Consider the following 20,492-nt stretch of genomic DNA (forward strand, 5'->3'; position numbering starts at 1 on the left):
AACGATTATAACGTTCTTGTTACTGATGCAGTTCTGCCCTACATCGACACCATGTACAACAAAACGAAACACTGCTTGGTCCTGCAACACCCACACAATCATTGCTATGTTTGAGCCCATTGTTGCAGCCACTGTGTCAATCCATCTCATTCAGGGTCTTCCTCTTTTTTGCCGACCCTCTACTCTACCAAGCATAATGTCCTCTTCCAAGGACTAGTCCCTTCTGATAAAATGTCCATGAAGTCTCGCCATCCTTGCTTCTAAGGAGCATCCTGACTGTACTACTTCCAAGATACATTTGTCTATTCTGGCAGTCCATGGTATTTTCAACATTCTTTGCCAACATCGTAACTCAAATGCATCAATTCTTACTCACTTTCCAGCTTTCACATACATATGAGGTGACTGAAAATACCACAGCTTGGGTCAAATGCTCCTTAGTAATACTCAAGGTGACATCTTTACCTCTGGTGGCGTAATGCCTAAGGCATTTGACTTCTAACCAGAAGGCTGGCAGCTCAAACCCACCAGCCACTCCGTGGAAGGAAGACAGGGAGGGCAATACACTTCCATAAACATTTATCACTTCGGAAACCCAAAGGGAGTAGCTATGAGTCGGAATCGACTCAATGGCAGTGAGAGAGAGTGAGTGTGTGCAGCAGATTTGCCCAATGCTGTATGTTGTTTGTTTTCTTGACTGCTGCTTCAATGGGTGTTGACTGTGGATCCAAGTAAAATGTAATCCTTGACAATTTCAATATTTTCTCCATTTATCATGATGTTGCTTATTGGTCCAGTTGTGAGGATTTTTGTTTTATGTTGAGGTATAACTCATACTGAAGGCTGTAGTTTATGATTTCATCAGTCAGAGCTTGTTTTTTTTAAAAGTGAAACAGATTTTACTATTGATTTAAAGTTGACTATGAAGATGTTTTAAAAGTTAATATATAGTTTGTATTTTAGAACATAATGGTTATTATAAGGTTATGTGTTATATTTCATGTTTTGTAGTGAATACACCCAGTCTTAAATTGGAGGTACAGACATGGATTACTTAGTCCATACAAAATACATGAACAACTGCACCCAAATTGCATGGAATTTACTGAAAACTGCTAAAGGACTGTAATTGTATAATTTTGTGTCTTTGTTTACTGGGAAGGATTTGAGGATTTCTGCCATTGTGATAGGAAACCACTTGTAATGTTATTGGGAGAAGGTAGTTAAGTTGCAAGATGAATGCAGAGACTGTATGTAATGTGCGGGGTCAGCAGGCTGTTCCTGCACCTGGGCTGCAACTGCATCTGGTGAATGAAGGAATGCTCCAATTCAGGATTTCCAAATCCAGATCCAGCTGCTTGTTAGCTTCACCTGGGGAGGTTTTCTTCCTTTCTTGGTTTTTTTTTTTGCTACTCTCCTCCACCTCCACAGAAAAAGAGCTCAGCTGTAAACTGTAAGCTGTAAGGACTCTGCCAACACTCTGGACAGCTGAAGGAATAAGTACCACCCCTGAAGGTGAGATCTGGGCAGCACATCACAGCATCCATTAGTATGAAAGGGACTAGAGTTTCAAAGAAAAAATACAATATGAGCAAGGAGGATTTACTCTTGATTATAAGTTAGGTTCAATATTTATATTTAAAAAAATCTATCATTGTAATTCTTTGTATCAATGGACAAAAAGCTTTTATTAAAATTGCATGATTGCATGAAAAGATGCTGAAAAGGCAGTCAATGAATTTGTTAAATTCATCAGCAATTTCTCATTCACGTGTGTGTACAGGTGTAATTAAAAAAAATACTTTATTGGAATTTTTCTTTGTAAGTAAATTGATTTTATAGTTTCTCTAGGATAACTATGTTTGGTAAAGTTTTGGAGAAAATCTAATACTGCAGTTTGTTCTGTATGTTGTTGATTCACACTCATGGACTTTGATTGCTATGGGAAGAGGGTAAGGCTTGGATGGAACCAGTGCCACTCCAGAGTGGTTTTGCTTGCTTTCTGCCACAAAACAAAACAAAACAAAAACACTCACTGCCAAGGGGTCAACTTCAACTCAATAGAGACCCCTCCTTGGATTTCTCTACAAAGCAATAGTCTTCCTTCTGAAGAGTGGGCTAGTGGGTTTGCACCTCCAGGCTTCTGGTTAGTAGTCAAATGCACTATGCCATGCACCTCAGGAATTGGTGTGGAATCTAATTTTTATCAATTTCTAAGCTTGCAGGTTCCAAGATCATTTGAGTAGAATGAATTTAAATTTAAATTCTAAACCTTTGAGGCAAGAAACCATATTTCTACATTCTCAGAAGAAATACTTTTTCTCTAACCCAGACCATAAGCAAGAGTTTTACTTTCTAACTACTGCCTTATATCAATTGCTGGATAGTTCTCACGCTCCCTCCCCCTAGTTAACACTCTGGTTAAAACCAAAAACTCTAAATTTAAAAGACCAACCACTTGGACCCCCATTTCCCCAATATTAGTTCCCATGCTTACTGCTATTTTCAGTTACTTTTCATTCCTAACCCCTGAATATTACATTTATATTCTTAATTACTCAGTTACGAATAGTATGGCTTTTTTTATTTAGTATTTTTAGGTGTACACAGCAGAAACATTTTTAGGCTAATAGCTCACCATATGGTAGAAACTTAAAGACTAAATAGTTTCCTAACTTATCTCCAATTCTGTGATTCATCTTCTTTTAAAAAACATTTTTTATAATTTTTTTCACGGTTACCCTAATGTAAGAAATATTTAATGTCACAATCCTATACATACATATGTATATGTTTATGTGTGTATATGTATAATAAAAATTTCATGAAACATGATCTATAATAAAATATGCAATTTCTTTTAAGAATTGTTCAGAAAATCCCATTAAATTCATTTTATGGTCCATTAATGGGTCACGATCTAAATGCACTTTGGAAAACATGGCTTTATGCTACTACTAGTATTTTATTTCTGAAAACCAAACCAAACCAAACTCACTGCCACTGAGTCCATTCTGACTCACAGCAACCCCCTTCGGGTTTCCGAGCAATAAATCTTTATTGAAGCAGACTGTCCATTCTTCCTTCGGCGGAGTAGCTGGTGGGTTTGAACCAGCAACCTGGTTAGCAGTCAAATGCATTAGGCACTACGCCACCAAAGCTCCTATTTCTAAAAATTTGTATTTTAGAAATTTTACTTCTAAAATACAAATTTAATCATGGCTCCAATAAAAATTATCTGGCTCCCACATTCTATACAAAAAAGGAAACATTCCTTAGTAAAATAGCTATTGTACTTCCCAGCTTGCTTCCCCTAACTTCTTCACTCCCATCTTTAACCAAGCTCTTTGAAAAGCTCTTCAGCAGCCAAACCTAACCACTTCTATCATGAATGGTGTATGAGAATCTAAAATCAGAGGCACTTGGTATGTGTAAATAGAGCAGTCAAAAAGCAAAATGGGTGGTGAGTTCAAGGCACTGACCAGAGATTAGCAGTCAAGTGCTCTGACCACTGTACCACTAGGGTTCCTTCTCATATATATTTAAAAAAAAAAAAAACTCAATACCGTCAGGTTGATTTGACTCATGGCGACCCCTCCTTGGGTTTCTGAGGCAGTATCTCTATGAAAGCAGATTGTCCAATCTTCCTTCTAAGAAGTGGCTGGTGGCTTTGAACTGCCAGCCTTCTAGTTAGCAGTCAAATGCCTTAGGCACTATGCCAGCAGCCCTCCCTTGCATATATAGATAGATATATATATGGGTATATATAGATATATATATGGGTCTGCTAATGAGTGTGTTCATTTTTGCCATTTAAAGAGTTATACTATAAGAGATATGCAACAAAGACAATGTTTAAAAGGTTTAATACAAGGGAATTTATTTGATCAAAGTTTTTTCTGTCTGGCTAAAGTTTAATGGTTTAATTTCTGAAAATTCTTATTTATTTTACTTTTATTGTGCTGAAAACATATACAAAGACATTTGTCAACATAACGGCTTCCACATTTACAGTTCAGGGACACTAATAACACTTTTCATGTTTTGCCACCATTACTGCTACCCTTTTCCAAAATATTCCATCACCTATTAGCATAAACACAATGCTCCCCAAACAAAAGCTTCCCCTTTCCCCCTTCCCTCCTACTCCTGGTAAACACTAAGAATTTTTAGTTTCTCTCTTTCTGTGTGTGTGTCTATGTGTGTATACATATATGTACAATATATGTGTGTGCATATACATATGCACACACATATATTACACATAAAAAAAACACAAAAACACAACCATTGTCGTGGAGTCGGATCTGACTCGTAGCAACCCCTCCTTGGGTTTCCAAGGCAGTATCACAACGGAAGTAGATTGCCCAACCTTCCTTCCGGGAAGTGGCTGGTGGGTTTGAACCACCAGCCTTCTGGTTAGCAGTCAAATGCCTTAGGCACTACGCCACCAGAGCTCCCATATTATACATATATATACACACACACACACACACACACACACACACACATATATATATATATATGATCTTTGCTGTGTTTACTAATTTGCAATCTGAGATTTTGCAGAATGTAGTTGCTGCTAAGACACATAAAAAGCACTTACTAATTCTCCTTATGTATGTTACAAATACCTCATGGGATTTGTTTCCCTGGTGCAAAGACCTTAATGTCATGGTTTTGTGGGTTATTTCAAACACCTGGCCTAATATTAAAGTTTCTGTTATACTTCCTAGTTCCTCTCCAGATTTTTGGTTATCATATTAGCTGGGGTAACTCACACAGGCCACTGCCCTTAGGTGTCCTTTTGAATCTTGAGTCTTAGAAAAACTGGTGCCTGAGGGACACTACTGAGTCACATAATGGTCCAGATAAATTAGTAGGAACATTTTGCTCAGGGTGTTGTGCTCTTTTGAGGAATCCAGTCTGTTCTGAGCAACAAACTCCAAAGACCACACTGGAAGCTTTGTTTAGGTTCAATCATTAATTACTTTAATTGATCTTCAAGATAATGTTGTATGAAATGCCTATGTAATGCTTGTAATTAAACTGTTATTCCCTTACTATGGAGATCCAACATTCTAAAAAATGTTTTCACAAGTTTAAAGGATGCTTTAACAACTAAAAACCAAAATCCCAAAGTCAGCCTGATATTCTTCCAAGAGACCACTTATATTAATAAGGACATCAGCTAAAAAATTCCCTGGAATATCATGAGAAAGGACCGTAATCCATGCACCACTAAAGTACCAAAAAATAAAAACAAAAAACCAATCTCACTGCAGTTGAGTCGATTGAGACTCATAGCAACTCCTCCTTGGGTTTCTGAGGTAGGATCCCTCTGGAAGTAGATTTCCCAACCTTCCTTCTGAGGAGTGGCTGGTGAGTTTGAACCTCTGGTCTTCTGGTTAGCAGTCAAATGCCTCAAGCACTATGCCACCAGAGCTCCCAAAAGAACAAGTTAAAATTTGGATTTATGCTTCCCAACTAAAGACTGAAGCTCCTGAGTGGGCTATTCAGCCCACTGACAAGGTTTACCTGGCCCAATGGCCAGAAGCAGACAACTATGTAAGAGGCAGACAGCTTGCCCCAAGATCACAGAACAAGATCACATGACGACAAAAAAAAAAAAAAAAAAATTTGGGTTTCCAAGGCAGAAGTAGATTACCCCACTTTCCTTCCATGGAGTGACTGGTGGGTTTGAACTGCCAACCTTCTGGTTAGCAGTCAAACACCAGAGCTCTTTGCTGCATTGTAAATTTTGGTCAATGACATGAGACAAAGTATATGTGAACTGCTGTATGAAAAGTGAATTTACTCTGTAAATCTTCACCCAAATCCTAATAAAAAAAAAAAAACACCAGAGCTCTTTAAGATCACATGAGTAGAGATAAAATCCTCAGACTTTGTATACTGCTTTTTATTATATTTAGTATCTTATTCTTACTGCATGCCCTTAAAATTCGTGGACTTAAAACTGACCCTTGGTAGATGAAAGTTAATAGAGTCGTTTAGTGCTTATTATTAATTCCTTTTAAAGTTGCTCTATTTTACCAATTAGGCTTTGTTCACTGGTAGTCTTTGTGTGTTGCCCAGAAGTTTTACTACATCTGTTTTACTTCAGCGTTGCCATCTTTATATAGTTTTTCACTATCTCCCCCTCCAGATAATACTGAGAAGGATACAATTTATGCCTCTTAGGGCTTTGTATTCCTATGTGGAGGATCAAAGCACCCAGAATATTAAAATCCAAACCTAACTCCTGGACCTGATGCTTGTACACTGCCATGTCTAGATTGTTTGAAAATGATAGGCCAATGTACCTATACCATTTAGGTGTCCCACTGGAAATACATTCCTGTAACAAAAGTCTTCATTACCTGATAATTTAAAAATTCTAGAAAATACAAGGAAATGGTCAAGAGACAAAGAAAGCCAACAAAACAGTACTCCTTTAAAAGAAAATCCTAGCCTATGCTACTCCTTTTTAAAAGCCTTCCTTCCCTGGTACAGGGTCACTTATTTGGAATATGTCATTTGGAATGTATCTGCCACTATGGAAAGAAAAACTGATGACAATGCCAATACTTATAATTACTGTCACTATAAGTAGAACAATTAAATGTTGTATAAAAATCATTTCCAGTGCTTTCATCGAGAGAACACTTTACCAAGGAAGCAGCTCATATGTATTAATGACACTTATTCTGTCAATGGACTTGAGCACCTGCTTTAAAGGCTTCCTAATTATATAACAATCAAGTAGCTCCTCTAATGTGGCCCTATTCCATACTAACTATTCCAAAAATAATCTCTGAATACTGGGTGCTAAAGCTAGGCATGGTGAACACAATACATGATGCCTAACTATTCAAAATGGTTTCTAAGATCTTTAAAAAAAAAAAAAAAAAAAAACCTGGTAAGCCAAGTGTCCATCCAAGAGGTAACTAAAATGGAGAAGTCCATGCAGAGGAAAGCACACCAGCCTATATAGGATCAAAGGATTTCACAAACATCCTTGATCAACAGGAGGGAAAATGTAAGTCCATCTAAAATCAGAGGCACCTGATATGCATAAGTAATGCAGTATTAAAGTAGAGCCTTAACTCTGTTTTAAAGTCTTGGCATGGATCTTGAATCCATGTTGAATTTTCAGGTTACTTTTCTAATAGCAGTTCCTCTAACCTTGATGTTGACCTAACCATATACCCTAAAGAATAAATTCCCTTTCTCTGAGGTCTGGCTGGTGCAAGAAATCACAATCTATTTTCAGAATGTCTTTATACTATGGTCAAACAGATGTAAGATGCAACAGCTTATGCCAAAACGTCTTGATGCACAGCATTATCAATAAATCTTTACAGTGGACCCCCAGAAACAGACATGATCAAGAGAGTAATTTTAAGAGCAAGTTACCAGAAAAAAGAAACCTGTCCTGATATTGTCCTACAGCCATCCTGTAATGAAATGAAGAACACATACTCTTAACCAATCATGTAATCCCACTTACATGTTGTTATTCATCTATCTCTGCCAAATCCTTGCTTTTAGATATCCCACACCTTTGACTCCCTGATTGTCTTTCAGCCAGTTGTGATTCTGTAACTTTTAATTCCTGCTCAAACTGCACAAAAATGTCATTGTCCAGTGGAGCAGCCATCTTCACTATGAGTTTGGACACGTTCCCAGTTCAGATCATCTCCGGACTTTCATTAACTCTTTTCACAAGAGTGTGTTTTTCACTCCAGGACAACCATCAAACTCTTCCAATGCCTCCATAACCACTGCCCACCTTACCTTCTCATCAGCCTAATTCTTACCCACATTCAAGGCTAAACTGAAATAACATTTAGTTGGAAAGAATTTTTATCACTTTCCTTGCATTCAGTCCTTACTCTTCCATGCTCTGCTGGCAATTAATTTTATATATATAATAGTTATAGTTATACTTGGCACTCCTGAAACAATGCTTATGACTAAAAGATGTTTAAGAACAAAACATAAAATGCAAAAAAAAATACAAAAAATTAAAGTTATTAATAAGATACCAGTTGGAAAGTGTGAAGAAAAGAGTTGAAAACCCTATGGAATAGTTCTACTCTGTAACACATGGGGTTGCCATGAAGTGGAATCAACTCAATGGCAACAGGTTTGTTTTTGTTTTTTCCTTTCTTCTAATTTATTTTTACCATCATAGTATGTTCACAAATGACCATGAAAGCTTCATGAGTACTGATTTTGGGGTTACAAATAAATTTTAGAGAAAACTGTTTACACATAAAGGCAACAGGCAGACACTCTCAAGTAAGAAAGTGATTATAGCATGTATGAGATGAACTTTGGGGTTAGGATATGGGATGCTGCAGGCCTGTTAAAGGACTATATCACCAATGAAGAGATTACTCAAGATAAAGAACTCTAAACTATACCACGAAAGACTAAAAGCAAGCACTGACTCCATCTGAAATATGCTCAAAGAATATTAATGTTTTATTATTAACATTAATGTTTTATTAAATCTTCACAATGTTAAAAAAAAAAATAACACAATGTGATAGCTAAAGTTATTTGTCAGCTTGGCTGGGCCTGGTTTTGAGTGGCTGGGCAGTTGGATGTAGTTAGTCCCCATGATGAGACTGGTAATCAACTCTATAGAATAATCTACTGTGAGCGGCTGAGTAGCTGCCTTAGGGATGTGGTTTGTTTCCAGTATATAAGAAGCAGCTTTGAGAAAGGTCTGAAAGCACATCTGGCCACATCTTCATCTCAGTGTCCTGCCATGTGGTCTGCCAACCTTGTCCTGGACTTGAATCAGTGGCCTGCTATATTATTTGATAATTTTGGGACTGTGCCATTTTACTTGTTAACCTTGAGTTTGTCAGCCTCAGCAGCCAGCAGCTGTCTGAGGTAAGAGAAGCCTCCAGCTTCAGTGGGCCAGAGGCAAGAGGCAGAGCTGAAGCTCAAGGTTGAGGGGCCTTCACCTAGCCCCTACAGCTGGCCCTTAGAGCTCAGACTTCTAGCCTCCTAAACTGTAAGAGAATAAATCCCTGTTTGTTAAAGCCATCCATTTGTGGTATATCTGTTATAGCAGCACTAGAGAACCAAAACACATAGTGAACAAAAATTGGCTGATGGGGACTGTGGAGGAAATTAAGGTGTGCAAATATCCTCTTCCTATGTAGCAGAATGTCAATGGACACTTACTAACATGGTAAGCTGTTGTTGTTGTTGTTGTTCTTGTTGTTGTTATGTGCCGTTGAGTCAGACCCGACTCACAGCGACCCCTCCTTGGTTTTCCGAGGCAGTATCCTACGGAAGTAGATTGCCTCATCTTCCTTCTGAGGAGTGGCTGGTGGGTTTGAACCGCCAGCCTTCTGGTTAGCAGTCAAGTGCTTAGGCACTATGCTACCAGAGCTCCCATGATAAGCTTAAAAAACAAAATAAGCCTCTTGTCAATTTTACAACCTAGGAATGTCTTAGAAATCAGTGATTTGTTCCTTTTACAAATTAAGGATAGGTATGTGATTCTATAGTTTTAAATGATTTTTTAATACTTTCCAGCAATAACTCATCTTTTGTGTTTATATTCACCAGTAAGGAGCCATGGTGGCACAACAGTTAAGGTTCGGCTGCTAACTGAAAGGCTGGTGGTTCAAATGCACCCAGCAACTCCATGGGGAACAGATCTAGTGAGCTGCTCCCATAAAGATTACAGCCTAGAAAATTCTGGTGCAGTTTGTCACATGGGGTTGCTTTAAGTCAAAATCAACTTGATGACAACTAACAACAGCAATATTTTAATGATTAGTCTACATCACAACAAAGCCTAACACAGAAGAATTATTAAGACCAGGTAAAAGTAAGAAGCACAGAGAATCATTACATTATTTTAATACTTTTAAAGATCCAAAATGGCCAGTATTGGCCAGAATGGAAGAGTAAGAATCTCCCCTGCTTTGTTGGGAACATTAATTGACTTTTTTTTTTTTAAGAGACCAATCTGATAATATGCCTCAAACTTTAAAAAAAAAAAAAAAAAAGAACCTTTAAACCAGCAATTCTGTCTTAGCAATGTATCCTGCAAATGATTACACAAATGCACAAAGAAATATCTTAGGATTACTGACTGCAACACTGCTGGTAATAACGAAAACCTGAAGGAAAAAAAAAAAGAAAAACTAAATATTTCTTAATACATCTACTCCTCATTTAACAACTATCTCGCTATCCAACATTTTGCATTTATACAATAGTAAAAAAAATTCTATCAGACTATACTATGCATTAATGATGTACATCTGGCAAATGCTGAGGTCCCTGGCTGAAGAATCCTGTGTGTGTGTAGAAAGGATGCTTATATTGCATAGTATATCACTGCCTGGGAAGGGAGAGAGAGTGCTGTCTCCCCAGGCCACCAGAGCACCAGGCAGAGTGGAGGGGAGCTGGAGTGGGGCCAGCAGGGATGGGCAACCCCCATTGGGCTTCCAAGGTTGTAAATCTTTACAGAAGTAGATTGTCCCATCTCCCTTCCACGGAGCAGCTGGTAGCTTTGACTGCTGACCTTCTGGTTAGCAGCCAAAAGCTTTATCCACTATGCCACCAGAGCTCCTTAATAATATATATGTCATATAATTATATGTAATATATAATATATAATAAATAATATACATGAAATAGATGTGTGTATACATATGTGTGTGTGTGTGTGTGTGTGTGATCAAGTAGCTTTTAAAAAGTGTGAAATAGCACACTGAAAATAGTGGAGAGAGGTCCACAATGTATTCTTAATTAAAAAAAAAGTTGCAGAACATCATGCATACCAAAATGTGGGGAATGCACACATGAATGACTGCACACATGAGTGTACACATGCATTCAGGTAAGCAGGTATAAGCACTGAGACTGTCTACAAAATTCCAAATCCAGTGCTCACAGAAAGGGAACTGGAAAGTGGGAGAGCAGATGTAATGGAGGATTATGTTTTTATTTATATATAATTCTAATTTTTTACAAGCTTGTCTTACCTTTTAAAGAAAAGAAAATCCTAAATAAACTCTATCTTTTAAAAAATATTAAGTAAAACTAAAGACTAGGGAAAAGATATTTAGCAGAAATAGAAACAACCAAATTTTGGACCAAGACACTGCAATTATGTACCTAAACAAATACAACTTAAGGAACATTACTTCAAAAGACTATGATTGTGATATGCTATTATAATTCACTGGGTTAAAACTAAACAGGAGATTATAGGAATTGCACGGTAGTTTCCTGGTAGAGATGAGAGGATTGAGTGGAAGGAAATATAAGAGAATTTTCTGAGGTAATGGAAATTCTATAACTTGACTGGGGTGGGTCTTATCTACATGGTTGTATACATTTGGCAAAATTCAGTGAACTGTATACTCAAAATCTGTCCATTTCATTGTGTGTACGTTTCACCTTAAAAAAACTGAATAGAATAAGGAACTTAGAAAATCATTTTTTAACTGCATACATAATAAATGTACATAGTAAACAATAGGTAAAACAAATGTAACAAGTAAAAAGTCTCTTCTTATCCACCCCTTTTCTCCCAAGCCAACCTCTTAGAGTTAACCATGGTTAACAGTTAAGTATATTACATCTTCCAGACTTTCTTCTAATAATAGAAAAATAAATATCTAGACATATGCTGTTTTCTGCTGTTGAGTCAGCCCCCAACTCATGACGACCCCTGCACAATGGGACAAAACGCTGCCCGGTCTTATACCATCCCATGACTGGTTGTGGACTGGACTGCTGTGAGCCATGGAGTTTTAATTGGCTGAGTTTTGGAAACAGATCACCAGGCCTTTCTCCCCAGTCCATCTAAGTCTGGAATCTCTGCTGAAACCTGTTCCACATCAGAGTAACACATAAGCCTCCAATGACAGATATGTGGTGCCTCGATGTGAAGTTCACTGGTGAGGAATGGAAACTTGATCTCCCTCAAGGAAGGCAATAATTCCACTACTGCACCACTACTGCCCCAATCCACACATGTACAGATGTACCTATTTTTAACTTACAAAAAACATGTAATTACTTAGGCATATTGCTCAGCAATTTGCTTTTGTACAACTAATCATGAACATCTTCTCTTATCAGTCCATATAGTTCTCTCACATTAAGGAACAAACCATAATGTTGAACCTTTAAATCACTTTAAAACTTTAACAAAAAGGGCATTTTTATATTTATTAAATATTTTTTAGAAGTTTAAAAGCAGCATACAATTAAAAAATAAAGTGGCCAAGATGACTGCAAATCATGGTGACACCACGTGTGTCAGAGTAGAATTGTGCTCCATGGGGCTTTCAACATATGTTGATTCTGATAAAGACACTAGGTCTTTCTTCTAATATGTCTCTGGGTAGCCTCAAACCGTAAACCTTTCAATTAACAGTCAAGTGCATTAACCGTTTGCACCACTCAAGAACTACATAACACAATTAGAGATTTTAAAATCCTCCTTGAGCAAAGGTTTATATATGGAAGGGAACTTTCTCTGTTGGTTACCAGAGGTGGGAGGGGGAGGGGAGGAAACATTGCAAAAATAAAATGATAAAATATTTTAACTAAATATCTCTACACATGACTCAAAGCTATAAGTTATGTGTAAAACTGAAGAGAGTGATATAGTCTTACCTTAAATAAAATAAAATGCTCCTTGAGACTAGAATTTCCACAATAATATGACAGCTTTTTTTTTTAAGTTTCCAAATATGTCTTACAAATACTTAAGTGGATAGAATAGTACCTGGCACACAGTAATTTAACATAGTTGTTGAATTGAAGAACAAAATTTTAGCAATATATTGTAGGAAATGTGTTACTCTGTACCCATTATAACTAAAAAAAGTTTTAATTTGGTACTGGAATCTTGTAAGAAATCAAATGCCTTAGACACTACACCAATAGAGCCCCTCTTACAAGAAATACAAGTAAAAAATTAAAAAATTAAACTTCTCAAAAAAAAAAAAATTAGTCACTGGACTAAATGGACCTAAAATGTACTACTTTCAAGGTATTTATGTCTATGTCTAATCATCTAGTCTTTTTTTTTTTTTTTTGGTAATATTTTCTAAGATACAGTAAAAATTCAGCTTCATGAACCTTGAATGCCTATTTATCTATAAGTTGCTAACAATGAAGAAACTTAGAATTATCATCAAGTAGTAAAAAAAGATCCTTGTAACAACAATTTTTTTTTTTTTTAATTTAGACATAATTTGAAAATGAAATAGTTACAAACCTAGGTCCAATAACAGGAATGAGTAAGACTTCCTGAAGGTCTGGATGCTGAAGAACAGGAACACTTAATCCATTAAACTGCTGATAAAAATAAATACATACCTCATTACTAGGTATACATCCTAAAGAAGTGAGAGCCAGGACACAAACTGATACATGCACACCCATGACCATGGCAGCACTATTTACAATAGCAAAGAGATGGAAACAACCTAAGTCTCAGCAACAGAAGAATGCATAACCAAATTATGGCACATACACACAATGGAATACTATGCAACACTAAAGAATAATGTAGAGTCTGCAAAACACTTCGTAACATAGATGAACTTGGAGGACATTATGGTGAGGGAAATAAGTCAATCACAGGACAAATATTGTATTTACTATTGTAATAAGTCAAGGAAAGTTTTACATATGTAAGGAAACTTTCTTTGTTGGTTACCAGAGGTGGGAGGGGAGAGGAGAGAACACTGCTAGATAGGCAGGGACAAGTACAGATATGGATGAAGGGAAGGGCAATATACCAAAAGGAAGTGACCAATATGTTAGTACTGAAGAAGAGGAAGGAACAGAAAAGTACACAAGAGGTACAGAGAACAAAGATAAACCCTTTTACATACATAGTACTCCACTGTCAGTGATAACAAACATTAATCGATGGGTAAATAGATGGGTAAACAGGCAGACAGATCAGGTATGTCCACACAAAAGGGAATATATCCATGACCATATATAAGATTAGCAGATGCTATTTCTACATACATCTTTGTATGTGCTGTAAGAATGTCCAAATATATAATAGAGCTAACAAGGGGTAAAGTTATGATAACTCCTTGGGCACAGTCAACTACCCTGAGGGAGTGAGTAATTGGACCTGTGGCCTCAGGGCCATCGTCACAAGGGACATCAAGCTCAATTGGCATAACATACTATTACACAAAAACATTGTTCTACATCCTACTTTGGTGAGTACTGACTGGGGTCTTAAAAGCTTGCAAGCGGCTATCTAGATGCAACAAGAGGTCTTTCCTCGTTCAGAGCAAAGAAGAATGAAGAAAACCAAAGACACATGGAAACAATTAGTCCAACGGACTAGTAGACCATGTGAAGCTCAGCCTATACAACCATGAGACCAGAAGAACTAGATGGTGCCTGGCTACCACTGTCAAACCACTCAGAAAGGGATCAGTGGAAGAGATCCTGGATAGAGTAGGAGAATAATGTGAAACAAAATTCAGAATCATTAAAAAAGAAAAAAAAAAGTGTATACGAACTGCTGTGTGGAAAGTGAGCCTGCTCTGTAAATTTTCACCCAAATCACAATAAAAATAAAATAATGTGTTAAAAAAAAAAAAAAAAAAAGGGCAGGTTTATGGGTCTTATAGAGGCTGGTGAGACCCCGAGACTATGGCCCTGGTTACCCTCCCGGTCTAGAACTGAACTAACTACCATGGCTTTCAGGGAAACAATAGACAGGCATATAGGGTGAACATTTACACGAGGTAGATACACTCCTTAGAGCAATCAATCCTGGGAGAACAGAAGGGCAGTGTTTGCAGGGAGGTAGCTCAGGGGGTAGGTATGCATAGGAAAGAAAAACTCAGGGTAGAGGTAACTACAGGGAGGAAGTGGGAAGAGAGCTGTTACATTGTGGGGAATTGCAGTCAATGTCATGAAACAAGTATATGAACTGCTGTATGGAAAATGAAGTTGCTCTGTAAAATTTCCCCCAAATCGCAATAACAATTTTAAAAATAAATAACAAAATAAACACACAGACAAATAAAACAATCAGTATATATGATAAAGTTCAATTTATCAATCTTTTCAGTATATTATCTTCCAGAGCATGATGTCTGATTTGGAACATTTTCACTTTATTCTATAGGATACCATTAAAAAAAAAAAATCTCAAAACAACGTTCTCTCTCTAATTTGACTCTGAAGTATTCTGACTTCTTTATAAAGCTGAGTTTTCCTTAGGCCTGGCTTCACAGACACAATGTTCATCTTAACTGACTTTGAAAACATACCCATGACCGTATATAAGATATCTATATCTGATACAGAATTCACATAGGAATCCTTTAAGAGAAGCTTCTGAATAGGAGAGTAAACATGGAAGTTATTTTATGTATGATTAGATACTATTTAATATACCACATCAACCCTGCACACCTTAGCAGTTTTGGTGAGGGAAAATAGATGCTTTTGGCAGAGGTTCAGGACTTTCAGACAGCTTAGCTGTCAGACTCGAAACCAGTCAGGGCTAGTGGTGTGCTGGAGGCAGCTCACACAGGCCCATGAGAACCACCTGTATGCATCTTCTCCTGAATCCAAGGTCATGGTGGTAGCTTTGAAATAAGCCATAGTGGAAATATTTATACCATTGAAATCGGGAAACACTACAAATCAGGGCTGTTTTTCCCCAAAAGTGGGTTGTTAAATATGTGCCAGTATCTAATAGTGGAGACAGCAGATGACTAGGCACTCCATGCAGCAGAATAGAACAAAGAGGAGTGGTAGGCAGCAGAAATGGTTTGCATTTGACTACCAACCTAAAGTTTGGTGATTCAAACCACCCAGTGGTGCCACAGAAAAAAAAGCCTAATGAGCTGCTCTTATAAAGATCAGAGCCAAGAAAACCCTATGGAACAGTTCTACTCTGTAAAATATTAGAGTTGCTGAGTCAGAATCAACCTGAAAGGAACAAGTACATATGCATACATGCATGCACAGTAGATTGATGGCAGAGACTGTGTACTCTGTCAGAGAGTCACATGGAAATATTTGAGAAAAAGTCTCTGCCAGGAACGCCAAGGATACCAACTCATTAATTTTCATATACTACATGGTCTTATTATGTGATCTACAAAAAACTTTAAATTTATAGAATTATTCCTAAGGAGATGATGACAAACATTCCACAAATGCACTCAGATAAAATAAAAAAGAAATGAATCAATGCCAATGGTAATTTTCTGAAAATTTTTGACTGCCATATGTAAACTGGTAACACAGGCTGTGATGGTAGCCCTTAAATCACAATGTTTGTCTCCTAAACTGTGAGGAGCAGCTCTGGTGGCACAGTGATCACAGTGATTAAGGCATCTGGCTGCTAACCAAAAGGTCATTGGTTAGAAACCACCAGCCACTCCATGGGAGAAATATGAGTCAGTCTGCTTCCATAAAGATTTAGTCTTAGAAACCCTATGGAAGAGTTTTACTGTCTTATAGGGTTGCTATGAGCTGGAATTGACTCGATGGCAGTGGGTTTGGTAAACAGTGAAAAAATACATTTCTGTTCACTAAAGCCATCCATCTGTGATATTTGTTATAGCAGCACTGAGAAAATAAAACAATCACCACATAAATGTAATTATATATATGCTATAAAAGAAATCACACAAACCTTCTGAAGTTCCTCAAGTAAGAGATTTTTCACATGTTGTATAGAGGCTAAATGTGTATTCACTCTGACAGTTGTGAAGGATGGAGGGTGTGACAGGTGATTTAACAGAGTTTCGAACTTCCTTTCAGCTTCTTGTTTACCCAAAAAAGTTACAACCTGAAAAGAGCAAGTAAATGTTTCAAGGTCACTCTATAAATTAAGTAGACTATATATATGTATATGTATATGTATATATATATATATATATATATACTTGTTCCATTTAATGAAACATCTTCAGCATTCGTTCTATTCCACTTCATTTCGATGTATTCTCTGTGTTATTAAAACTAAGCAAATTGTAATACTTAGGTTAAATTGCCCTAACAAAATTCTTGCCATAAGGGGCTGAGAAAAACAATGCCTCAACTTCAAAACATTAACATTATGAACATATATCTCCAGCACTTATTCATGTAAACTCAGGAGTTTATTCTTCTTACTTATAATGCATTATTACAATTCTATAGAACCACTGCTATACCTGAGCCCATCACTGCAGCCACTTGTCAATCCATCTCATTGAGGACCTTCCCCTTTTTTGCTGACCCTCCACTTTACCAAGCATGATATCCTCTGGGGAATGGTCCCTTCTGACAACATAACCAAAGTAGGTATGATGAAGCCTGGCCATCCTCTCTTCGAAGGAAAATTCTGGCTGCACTTCTTCCAGGACAGACGTTAGTTCTTCTGGCAGTCCATGATACTTTGAGTATTCTTTGCCAACACCACAACTCAAAAGCATCAACTCTTCTTCAGCCTTCCTTATTCACTGTCCAGCTTTCACATGAATATGAGGTATGTGAATATTCCTTTTCTTTTGATAACTTTTATAAATCTTTCATTTTGCAAATCACATCGATGGCAGAGTTAGTGTCAAAAAAAGATATTTAGATTTCTATAAAATCATACTCTTCGTTTAAAAATTGCTGAATGTAATTACATTAATTGCTTAATATTAATCTTCAGAAATAAGATGAAGAAATCAAATCTAAAGGTCATGGCTTCAGGAATATCTTCAAAAATAATATTTAAGCAGATTTTGAATATTAGAAAATAAAAAATTCAGAAAAACAAAGTTGCCAAGGGGCAGCACAACAAAGAAGAAAGAACATAAGATTTGCAATTCAAGAAAATCAACATTCACTGAAGACTTCTATATATAATGCACACTGGCAGTAGCAAACAGAATTAACATTGTTAAGGATTTATTATGAGCTAGGAACCATGCCAGTGCTTACTTATGTTCAACACCCTAAAAAAATATTATAAGCTTATTGTTCACCAGTCCTGTTTTCACAGAAGAGGAAACAAGGATAAGCAAGGGAGATGAAACCTCTAACAAAAGATTGTGAAAATATTAAGATGCAAAGGTGTGCAAATCACCCAACACAACTGATGGCATTTATAGAGGCACTCAACACATGATAGTATTCCTTCCACATGTAAGATAAAGGAAGAGCTCTAAGGGTACAAACGTATCTTCTTTATTCCACTCGAGGACAGGAACCTCATGCAACTAAACCAATAAGCACCATCATGATAAATGGAGAAATGACTGAAGTTGTCAAGGATTTCATTTTACTTGGATCTGCAACCAGCACCCATGGAAGCAGTAAACAAATCAAACGTCATATTGTGATGTGGAAATCTGGAACAAAAGACCTCTTTAAAGTGTTAAGGAACAGAGACATCACTTTGAAGACTAAACCACGTCTGACCCAAGCCATGGTATTTTCATTTACCTCATAAACAGGTAAAACCTGGATAACGAATAAGGAAGACTGAAGAAGAGTTGATGCCTTTGAATTGTAGTGTTGGCAAAGAATACTGAAAATACCAGGGACAGCCAGAACAAACAAATCTGTCCTGGAAGAAATGCAGCTGGAATGCTCCTTAGAAGCAAGAATGGCCAGACTTCATCTCACTTACTTTAGTCATGTTATCAAAAGAGACTGGTCCCTGGAGAAGTATCATGCTTGGTAGAGGGTCAGCAAAAAAGGGGAAGATCTTTAACAAGATGGATTGACACAGTGGCTGCAAGGATGGGTTTTATCATAGCAAGGACTGTAGGGATGGCACAGGACTGGGCAATGTTTCATTCGGTTGTCTGTAGCAGGGTCACTATGAGTGGTAGCACGTAACAACAATGTATCTACTGTCAGGTATATCATCAGGTTTTTTATTTGTCCTTCTTTCTCCTTCCTGAGTATTAAGTTATTTCTCATTTACCTTTTATCTCAGTAATTATTAATGAAATACCTGGTGTACTGGTTAAGGCATTTAGCTGCTAACCAAAAGGTCCATGGTTCAAACCCACCAGCCACTCCATGGAAGACAGATGAGAGTCTGCTTCCTCAAAGATTTACAGTCTTGGAAACCCAATGGGTGTCACTATGAGTCGGAATCGACTCAATGGCAGTAAGATTTTTGTTTTCTCTTTATAAAGATAATAACTGTCCCCCCTCCACCCTAGGAAAAAAAAGAAACTAAACCCACTGCCATCCAGTGGTTTTAGTGACCTTTTAAAGAGCACTGATTCACAGTGACTCTCTAGGGTTTTCCAAGGATGTAATCTTTGTCACTGGTGGAGCAGCTGGAGGATTCCACCCGCCCATATTCTGATTGTTGTTATGTGCCGTGGAATCGGACCGACTCATAGCTCCCTCCTTGGGTTTCCGAGGCAGTATCACTACGTAAGTAGATTGCCCCATCTTCCTTCCGAGGAGTGACTGGTGGGTTTGAACCGCCAGCCTTCTCGAAATACTAGAGCTCCTAATAGGAGTCCCAGGGTGGCGCAAATGGTAAAACGCTGGACCACTAACCGAAAATGTACTTTATGGCTCAAACTACCCAGAGATACCTAGGAATTGGCTCCACCGCTAAAACAACTTAAAACACACACACGCGCACACACACACACACACAGAGCTGTCCAATCGATTTCGACTCAGAGACCTTGTTTAAAAAAAAAAAAAATGCCTCATAAGGTTTCCAAGGTGGTTAATCTTTACACAAGCAGACTGCCACAGCTTTCTCCCGCACAATAATAATAATAATAAAAGGTATTTTCTACATTCCGATACACAAATGGTACGAAATGGAAGCTGTAAATTTTAGATTTCCTTGTAGGTTGTTTTCTATTTCTTGAGAGTATAAATGCTTGAATTTTTTCAAATCATCGTCTACCATCTTTATTACCTGACCTACCTCCTCATTCATAAAGCCCTCTTTGAGATAGTTTTCGACCTCAGGCTTCAGAGATAACTTAGGGAAAATAGACATTTTTCCTATTGCTGAGGTGTCCTCCAAGACAAATGCTGGATAGCGGTGGATTTTTTTTCTTTCCAAACTACAGCGAATAGTGTCCTGATAAATGAATAGCCAACCAGAAAGTGCCAGGACGACCAAAGAAGCTCAGTAAAATGTACCGATCATGCGGAGTTAAAATTGGAAATGCGAAAAGATATCCACGCTTTCTAAAGCTTAGCCAGTTTACAAGCTGCTTCCTGGTCTCCACCACACACGTCCTTCGTATTCCTTTAGCGATGCTGACGGAAGTCACTGTGAGTATATGCCACTCACGTTGCAGAAGAAAACAAACGAAAAGGTTCTAACAGCGAATCCGTAGGAAACTGGCCACACATTAGAAACGAAATCTGCACCCGCTCTCTCGGAAACTCAATGTTTGGACCTAATTTCCAAATCGGCGCCACCAACTTCTCTGCAGTAACCTGCTTCCGGTATTCGTCATTTCCGGCAT

At 37.6% G+C, this 20,492-nt stretch overlaps 1 protein-coding gene across 1 annotated transcript in view; it reads right to left on the minus strand.

The window, feature by feature from the left end:
* NSUN6 (NOP2/Sun RNA methyltransferase 6) overlaps positions 1–20,014 on the minus strand; it is a 72,604-nt gene extending 52,590 nt beyond the window's left edge. Inside the window, exons 1-3 of the mRNA XM_042780344.1 lie at positions 19,940–20,014; positions 16,691–16,846; positions 13,277–13,353 (exon numbers count right to left, since the gene is read on the minus strand). Of these exons, the coding sequence (XP_042636278.1) occupies positions 13,277–13,353; positions 16,691–16,846; positions 19,940–20,014 (308 nt within the window). The remainder of the gene's footprint in view (positions 1–13,276; positions 13,354–16,690; positions 16,847–19,939) is intronic.
* Positions 20,015–20,492: the final 478 nt, after the last annotated feature.

Source organism: Orycteropus afer, unplaced genomic scaffold (assembly GCF_000298275.1).
Source record: "Orycteropus afer afer isolate SDZICR_OR568_19922 unplaced genomic scaffold, OryAfe1.0 scaffold00035, whole genome shotgun sequence".
NCBI lineage: Eukaryota > Metazoa > Chordata > Mammalia > Tubulidentata > Orycteropodidae > Orycteropus > Orycteropus afer.